A 9,235-nucleotide genomic window follows, 5' to 3' on the forward strand; every position below is an offset into this window, starting at 1 on the left:
AACCACATTCACCAAACTTGCAGGCTTCCTGGCCTTTCTGCGGGCTGCGCCCTCACCTGTACCGCTCTCTGCGCTTTCTGACGGTCCAAACCACTAAGCGGCACGCCCTAGACCACACAGCGGTCCTCCCTGAACTCAAGTTCCTCTCTGAGTCTGTGCTTCTCAACGCAGGGGAGGCCCTTTCTCATAGCGTTCAGCGGTGTTTGGCGAGTGTAAACCCTGATTTCAGTTCCCCTGTCAGCACAAGCGCAGGGGGTAGCCTTAACCTCTACGCTCAAAGCTCAAAATTAAGCACACATGGCCTAGCACTCAGCAGGCCCCCGACGCAGTGCACGCAGGAAGGAGAGTGACCACCGAGCTCCAGGAGCAGGTGGGACAGGCGTCTAGGTCTAGAAGGGTAATGAGGCGCCTTCGAGGCGGGTCAGGCCGTCAGGCACCAGGGCGGTGCACAAAGCGGAAAGGGCAGAGGTCCCTGGGGGCGCAAGGAGCCTACCCACAGCCCGGTATCCCGGCGCCCCGCTCAGCCTCGCGTACCTTGCCCTCGTAGGAGCGCTCGGCCGCGCTCACCGACACGGCCTGGATCAGCAGCAGCAGGAAGAGTGGCACCAGGAAGCCGGCGGCGGGTACAGCTACCAAGATGCTGCGCACCAGCTAAGGAGCAGGGCCGCCGGACCNCCCCGCCCCCAACCAGGACCTCCCATCCGCTACCGGCGCTCAGTCCGGGGTACTCCTCACCCGCTCTGCTCTCCAGGCTCCGTGCCGCCTTTAGCGCTCCTCGTTATGACCCTAATAGATTCTCAACTCTTCCTTGTCCCTTCTAGCCTCGCCCGTCTCCCTGGCCCTGACCACCCCCATTTAGTTCCTGGGGGTTCTCCCTCCCTCCCCCCCCAGCCACCATTAGCCGGCAGTGGGGGAGAGCGTGATCCGAGTGCTCCCGCCCTCCCTCCGGGGTAATCCCTCCCCTCACCCCCACCCGCTCTCCCCAGTGCTGCCTACGTCGGCCCCACGGCGGATACGCAATGGCCTTGTCCGTGGAGAAGGGCAGGTGGGTTGTGCGCACCAGGAAGATCAGGCAGGTCACCAGCATGGCACCCGAGTACAGGCATAAGGACAGGACAAGCAGCATGAAGAAGCGGAAGTTGCGATGACCGATGCAGTTATTGACCCATTTGCAATGGTGGTCAAAGTCCTGAGCAAGAGGGAGAGGAGCAGGCCTGGAGGACCCCTAATCAGAGGCTTCATCCCTTTTCCCAAAGGCCACCTACCCTTGGCCCCTCAACTGGCTCTCATCCCTAGGGAGAAACCCAGCCACAAAGTCCTTAACCCTGACATATCTATGGTTAGAGCACCATTAAGTATCTGTGGCTCACAAGGTCATATGTCAAGAGGCCTTCCTGGCCCTCCGTGGGACACATCCTGGTGTAACTTTGGGCAGGACACAGACTATCTCTGGGCCTCTATTTTGTCATCCATTGAATGGGGATAATAATACCCTTGCCCAGGCAGCCTCCCAGGGTTGTAAGGACCAGATAAGACAGCACGTTTGTAAACCTTTGCAGCCTGTGCATGAGACAGCCCAGCACTCAGAGCCCAGGAGACCCTCAGAGGGGACAGGCAAAGCTTCCCTGGCCAGGCCTACGGCCAGCCTGAGGGCCTCGGGCACCTAGTTTCAGCAAGCCTGGTGGAAGACACGAGTGTCTTTCTCCCCGTGGCCTGACCAGGCCCAGCATAGGTGTGGATGCCTCTGTGTGTCAGCACCCGCACAGGCAAGGGCCAGCCTCCCAGGACAGGTGACAGGTAGTGACTTGCATGAGTGACCAAGAGTGGTTGGGAGTTACTGCCACTCTTGGCCTTTAGTGGTCCCGGAAGTGGTTTCACGCCTGCCACAGGCTCCCTTGTAAGTGGGCCTCCCGGGCAGGGGTGGAGTGGGGGCAGGTGGGCAGTAAAAAAGGTCACTCACTTCCACACAGATGTTGCACCAGGGGCAGTGGTAAGTCCGGGGCGGGCGGTGGAAGCAGCACTTTGGGCACCATTGCAGACGGAAGGCCCTCTGGTTCACCCACACCACGTGCACCATCATGGGGCCCTGTTCGTTGGAGCCTGGCATGGGAAGAGGACTGGGCAGCAGCAGGAGGGCCTTCCATCCATTGGCTGCTCCGGGCATAGGGAGGCAGCTCCCTATCACTGCTGGGTTCCAGGAAGTGCGGGGAAGAGGTGGGCAGGGGCATCCCTAATCTCCACTGGGCCATCTGCCCAAGCGCAGAGAGACTGGCATTCAAAGGGAAGGTAGGTTTCCAGCCAGAAGAGTTCGGTGAGGACTCAGCCCTTTGAAACTGTGACTGATACTTTAAGGAGTTTGTGCAGTGGGAAGGTGGAAGGGAGAACTGAGTGGTTTCAAAGGGCTGGCTTCTCTCCCCACCCAAGGCAACTGGAAAACCTCCAGAAATCTGGTTTTTCACATCTCCATGGCTTAGACGATTAAGTGCCAGAGGCAGGGCCTAGGAAACGGAGGATGTGCCATGAAAGGGTCCTGAAGCCTGAGAAGGGGAGATGGAAAGAACCCTTCAGGAGGGGTTACACCCTTCTCCCAGGGACCAGTGCCTCACCTTGATGCAAGATGCCGGGGTCTGAGAAATTGAGTGAGATGAGACTGAAGAAAGTGAGGATACAGAGGAGGCCTGTGACGAGGGGAAAAGCCCACTCCCCATTCTGGGCCAGCCACCTGCAACTGAGATCAGAGCAGGGCTCAGCCCTGATTTGGGGTGGGGGATGGTGAAGTTCTTCCTGAACCCGCTCCACTTGATCAGAACCCACATACCTTGAAGCCTGCTCTAAATATCCAGGCTAGTGACAGATCAATAGAGACTCCACCAAATGTCACCCAGTGTTATGGGCCACCTGCTACTCCCAAAGGCACCAAGCACTATATACCTGTGCCTTTGCACATTCGATGCCCTCTGCCTAGAGTATCCTCCCTTCTCTCACCCCTCTTCTGCACTTCCCCTGCCTCTGCACTGTCATTATCTGTTTTCCTTTCCATCTCTGTAGGAAACCTGTAGCTTGTGTGGGAGGGAGACTCACGGGAATCCAAAGAAGAGGCCACTGAAAACTACCAGAAGCATTACATTGAAGGCGGCAAACAGGCTTGGGAGGATCCAGGGAAGTGGGGTCTGAGGCAGGGGATGGGGCTCCTTCATGAGGGGCACGGAGTCTTTCAAGAGCGGCATGGCTGGACCTCCCGCGCCCCCAGGGGCGATCAGAGTCACCAGGCTCCCTCGCCCCAGCTGGCTCCAGGAGCCCCATGGCCACAGCAGCCTCGGAAGCCACAGCCCAGGGTGGAAGGAAAGAAGTTCCAATGTGACATCACAGAGGTTGAGGAGAATGGAGGCTAGGGGCTCTTCAGCAGAACTGTCTGCAGCCAGTAACTGGAACTTCCAGCTGCAGCCCCCGCCCTACACTTGTGCCAGGGACTGAGAGGTCCTGCCCTACGAGGTTGGCTTTGAGACTACGTGAGATTAGATAGACACGTGGGGGGAAGGTGGGCGATTCTAGTCATCTTTTCAGGCTCAATGCTAATCGAAGCCAACAGTGCTCGTTGTTCAGTCTACCTCCATTTTTTTTCTCCTCTTCATTATTATAAAATTCCACTTTGGGGAGTTGAGGGGCAGCTAGATAATTTTCCAGAGCTCTCATTTCCAAGGCTGGCTTCACAACACAATTCTGGTCCACGAGACAAAGGGGATGCCTGCTGAGGATTCCCAGAAAAGATTTGCCTTGTTTTCTTCTGGTCTTGAACCTAGATGTGCTGGCTGACGGGACCACCTTGGACCCATTAGGCAGTATGTCAACGTGCTACAAAGAATGACACTGTTGAGTCACTGCCCCAGACTTAAACTGTCTCTCTCTGAGCTGCTTATTATATGAGAAGGTAGCTGGGTTTTCTGCTGTTACACGCAGCTGACATTGGTCATTTGTTTTGGCTATTAGGCGTCTGAACCCCTCTGTGTTTGGAGGATTCCCTGCACCATACCTCTTCATGAAGGGCAAGGACTGTCCCCCATACCAGATGGAGCTGAAAGTGCCAGATATTCACATTCAAAGCCTATCCTGCAGCTAGCACATAGCCCTGTGACCCAGACGCCACCAATTAGCCTCAGAACTGCTACTACCAACTGGATGGGAGTCTTCTGAGATATAGTAGCTGCACACATTTTCAGAGCTCCCGCGTGTAGAAGTGTGATGGCCATTTTGAATGTCGCTTTAATTTCAACAGTGATTGTATTATTCTTCAACATGGATAAAATATGTAATTCCAAGAGTCCGACTTTGTTTTTTTCTTAATGTTTATTTATTTTGATAGAGAGAAACAGAGAGCACGCACTAGTGTGCTACATAGAGAGGGTGAGGGTGGGGCAGAGAGAGAGAGAGAGAGAGAATCCCAAGCAGGCTGCACGCTCAACATGGAGCCTGATGGGGCTTGATCTCACAACCCTGAGATCATGACCTGAGCCAAAATCAAGAGTCGGATGCTTAACCAATTGAGCCGCCCAGGTACCTCTTGATGTTGCTATTTTCTGAAGCAGGGGCCCAAAGTCAGAAGAATAAAATTGACTTTGTGTCTTTTTGACTGGTAGGTGACACCAAAGGCTTGCTCTGCCCCCTCATAACCTGTGACATGGCACTGCCATGCATATAAGGTTAATACAGAGATATAATTAACACGCTCCATATTTTCTTACATGCTCAACAATATAGTAAGAGCTCCCCTATTTATTGGGCCCACATTGTGGGGTAAGCTGATAAATAAAAAAGAGGATTGAATCTAATACCTGTATAGGTAAAAGGTTATTATCAATATGAATAAATATTTCAGTAATTTGGATACTCTTGCAGAGTGGGTGAAAGTACATTTGAATTCATGAAGTATAAAGGCCCAGACACTTTTCCTCGGTGCACAACAATTCTGAAGGACCATTCAGCCTCTGTGTGACTGACCTTGGCTAAGGATATTGTTGGGCCCTTACCACAGATTGACTTCTCCTCAGCTCAGTCCTGTTTCCTTTCCTTTGCTTTTACATGCATTGATTCCCAAAACTTCCCAAATAAACATCTTGCATGCTAATCTCTAAAGTCAATTTGCAAATTTTTTGTTTTTTCTATTTATTGAATTTAGCAATAAATTCAATAAATTTTTATGTTTGTGGTTTTAGAATCCAGGGGGTTTTCTACATTCTTTTTTTCTTTTTAGTTTGTTTATTTATTTATTTTGAGAGAAAGAGTGTGAGCAGGGGAGGGACAGAGAAAGAGGGAGAGAGAGAATCCCAAGCAGGTGCCCATCATGGAGCCTGACGCAGGGCTCAAACTCAGGAACCCAGAGATCATGACTTGAGCTGAAACCAAGAGTCGATCACTCTTGGTGATCGACTGAGCCACCCAGGCTCCCCTGTGTCTTGCATTCTTAGTTGTTTTTAACTGAATCCCTAAATTTATGATGTCCTGTAGCAAACAAACAAACAAAAAACCACAAAAATGTTCAGTAATGAATAAGAAATGAGGTCCCACTCAAACATCACCTTTCATTAAAACTAACATCTTCTGAGGCACCTGGGTGGCTCAGCTGGTTAAGCATCCAGCTCTTGATTTCAGCTCAGGTCATGATATCACAGTTAATGGGTTCAAGCCCTACATCGGACTCTGCACTGGCAATGCAGAGCCTGCTTGGGATTCTCTCTCTCTCTTTCCCTCTGCCCCTTCCCTTGCTTTGTCTCTCTCTCAAAATAAATAAATAAACTTTAAAAATTAGCATTTTCCTTTTCCATCTCAACTGTAATGCAAAACAATGCCAAGTGCAGGTACAATGACAATTTACTACCAAGTGACACTTAAAATCTTGCAAAAGAAGCAGAATTTTATGATATTGATTGAAGTGATATTGGAACAGCAGTTAAATCACCCAAAAAGTCATCAACCAATAAGGAACTAGTCTAAAACAGCTAAAAGTTGAGAAAGGAAAAATCAACAAGGTTGACAGCCTAGTAGGCTCTTCAAAAAAAAGAATGGCCGATAGCTTCACTAGTAAATTCTATCTGACATTAAAAAATGAACACCAATCCTCCTCAAACTCATCCAAGAAGTAGAAGAGGAAAGAATACTTCCTAACTCATTCTGTGATGTCAATATTACCATGACACCAAAGCCAGCTGAAGACATTACAAAAAATCTCCCAAAGACTAATATCCTTTATGAATATGGATGCAAAAATCTTCAGCAAACTACCAGCAGACTGAATCCAGCAGCATATTAAAAGGATTATACACCATGACCAAGAGGGATTTATTCCAGGAATCCAAGAGCAGTCCAACATACATAAATCAGTATCCTACACCACATTAATAGAATGAAGGAAAAAATATGTATGGCAAAATCCGATACCGTTCCATGATTAAAACACTCCACAGCCTAGAGGCACCTGGGTGGCTCAGTCGGTTAAGTGTTGGACTTCAGCTCAGGTCATGATCTCGCAGTTCGTGGGTTCAAGCCCCGCAGAACCTGGAGCCTGTTTTGGATTCTGTGTCTCCCTCTCTCTCTGCCCCCTCCCCGCTCATGTTCTGTCTCTCTCTGTCTCAAAAATACATAAACTGTAAAAAATTTTTTAAAAAACACTCCACAGCCTAGTAATAAAAAGGATATGTTTCAAATAAAGGGCGTTTATGAAAAACCCACACATAATGCTTAATAATACTTAATAATGAAAGACTGAAAGCTTTCCCTGTAATTTCAGGAACAAGACAGGATTGCTTGCTTTTGCTACTTTTTTGTTTAACATTATACTGGAATTTGTAGTTAGAGGAACTGGGGAAGGAAGGAAAGAAAGAAGGAAGGAAGAGGTGCATGGGTGGCTCAGTCAGTTAAGTGTCCAACTCTTGACTTCAGCTCAGGTCATGATCTCATGGTCATGGGATTGAGCCCTGTGTGGGGCTTCATGCTGAGCAGTGGAGCCTACTTAAGACTCTCTCTCTCTCCCTCTCCCTTTATTCCTCCCCTGCTCACACTCACTTTCTCTTTCAAAAATAAATAAGAAAGAAAGAAGGAAAGAGCATCTGCACTGCAAATCTCCAAAATCTCTATTTGCAGATGACACAATTTGTATATAGGAAACTTTATAAAGAATACACACACTCACGCATGCACAATCGGAGCTAATAAATGAGTTCAGTAAAGTAGCAGCATTATTCATAATAGCCAAAAAGTGGAAATAACCCAAATGCCCATTAATCTGGGCATGCCTCAAATCTGGTATGTCCACACATGGAATATTACTCAACCATAAGAAGGAGCACAGCACTAACATGTGCTGCAACATGGATGAACCTTGAAAACACGTCCCATGAAGAAAGTCAGGCACAAAACACCACATTGTATGATTCTATTTTTTATTTTTAGAGAAAGACAGAGCATGAGTGGGGGAAAAGGGTGGGGGGAGGTGGACACAGAGAGAGAGAGACTCTCAAACAGACTCCGCACTCAGTGCTTGACATGGGGTTGGATCCCACGGCCCTGGAATTATGATCCTAGCCAAAATCAAGGGTTGAATTCTCAGCCAACTGAGACACCCAGGAGCCCCCGTATGATTCTATTTAGTAAGTGTCCAGAATAGGCAAATCTATAGAGATAGGAAGTAGATTCATGGTTGCCAGGGGCTGAGAAGAAGGAAGAATTGGGAAATAGGAGGTTTCTTTTTGGGCTGATGGAAATTGTCTCCAATTAGACTAATGGTGATAGTTGCACAGCATTATAAATACACTAAAAAACCACTGAATTAGGTAGGGGCACTTGGGTGGCTCAGTTAGTTAAGTGTCCAACTTTGGCTCAGGTTAAGATTTCGCACTCGTGAGTTTGAGCCTCCCATCTGGCTCTGTGCTGACAGCCTGGAGCCTGCTTCAGATTCTGTGTCTCCCTCTCTCTCTGCCCCTCCTCCACTCACACTCTGTCCCTCTCTTTCTCTCAGAAATAAATAAATGTGAAAAAAAATTTTAAACACTGATTTATATACTTTATAATGACTAAAATGGTGAAGTTTATGTTATGTAAATTTTACCTCAATAAGAATTTATTTTTATTTTTTAAAATGTTTTTTATTTATTTCTGAGAGAGAGAGAAAGAGAGAGTGAGCAGGGGAGGGTCAGAGAGAGAGAGGGAGACANTGTGAATGTTTTTAATACACAACTTTTAAAATTCAAGCAATGAATTTAGTATAAAAACTATTAAAACAAAAATAATTAGACTTAAAGAGAACGGTCTTTAAATATCAAATGATTGAGGATCCCTGAGGAAAACTGATGAAATTTATGGGGTTTTTATATTGTGATTTTTCAAAAATGATCCTTACACCAAGAGAGCCAACATTGAAGTGATAGGTGTGTCCTCGCATTCAATCATGCCATTTTGTGAGAATATTTACATTTTTTTTAAAAGGGAAAGAAAGAAAGAAAGAAAGAAAGAAAGAAAGGAAGGAAGGAAGGAAGGAAGGAAGGAAGGAAGGAAGGAAGGAAGGAAGGAAGGAAGGAATGACTCCTTCTTCCTGGGTCTAAGATTCAGTGTTTGACAGCTAGCGGTCTAAAATTAGCAAGAGAAGAATGTGATTGGCTGGTCCAGCTCATCTTCTCTTGCCATACCTTAGCTAGGGATGGGCTGGCTTTGAGTCGAGGCGTCATCACCCTGGACTAATCCGTGGGTCACACTACATGGGAGGCGGCCACCTAGGGACCCTGGGTGAGGCAGAAGTACCCCCTCAGAGTGAAAGCCCTCCCTCTCGCCAACACCTTGCCATTCCTCCTCCCTCGTCCCTCAGCAGCAGCATCCGATCTAAGAATTAACCAGTCTCCCCTGAGACTCCTCCCTGCTGCTCAGCTGCATGAACACAGTGTCAGCCTTGGCTGCCTTCCCCTCCTGACTCCCTCTGGTTCTTCGTCCCCCTTCTGCTGCCTTCACCTCCCACAATTCTGTCCAGAAGTTTCAGAGAACATCCTCAACACCCTGCTATCTGCTCTAAGGGAGTCTAAAGTTCAAGCAATTAAGCTCAAGGCCTCTCACCAGGCTAGGGAGGAATGACCCAGGGAGCAGCCCTGTGGAAATTGTAGAGGGAGCTGAGTCAGCCCTATGTCTCGGCTGTGTCAGGGTGGGGCCAAGGCAAGTGACCCTCTCTGGGTCAATGCCTTTGTCTTCCTTACCTCCT

The 9,235-nt window shown here is 48.5% G+C and overlaps 1 protein-coding gene across 4 annotated transcripts in view; it reads right to left on the minus strand.

Moving 5' to 3' along the window:
* Positions 1–3,321, minus strand: part of ZDHHC19 (zDHHC palmitoyltransferase 19) — an 11,039-nt gene extending 7,718 nt beyond the window's left edge. Inside the window, exons 1-5 of one of the 4 annotated variants that reach the window (XM_077767677.1) lie at positions 3,082–3,321; positions 2,607–2,728; positions 1,961–2,117; positions 1,061–1,189; positions 535–651 (exon numbers count right to left, since the gene is read on the minus strand). In XM_077767677.1, the coding sequence (XP_077623803.1) occupies positions 535–651; positions 1,061–1,189; positions 1,961–2,117; positions 2,607–2,728; positions 3,082–3,303 (747 nt within the window). In that variant the 5' untranslated portion in view covers positions 3,304–3,321. Of the gene's footprint in view, positions 1–534; positions 652–1,016; positions 1,190–1,960; positions 2,118–2,606; positions 2,729–3,081 lie in introns of all 4 variants that reach the window. The other 3 variants (XM_077767676.1, XM_077767678.1, XM_077767679.1) reach the window with 3 other exon arrangements.
* Positions 3,322–9,235: the final 5,914 nt, after the last annotated feature.

The sequence above is a fragment of the Crocuta crocuta genome, unplaced genomic scaffold (assembly GCF_008692635.1).
Source record: "Crocuta crocuta isolate KB4526 unplaced genomic scaffold, BGI_CrCroc_1.0 scaffold45, whole genome shotgun sequence".
Classification (NCBI taxonomy): Eukaryota; Metazoa; Chordata; class Mammalia; order Carnivora; family Hyaenidae; genus Crocuta; species Crocuta crocuta.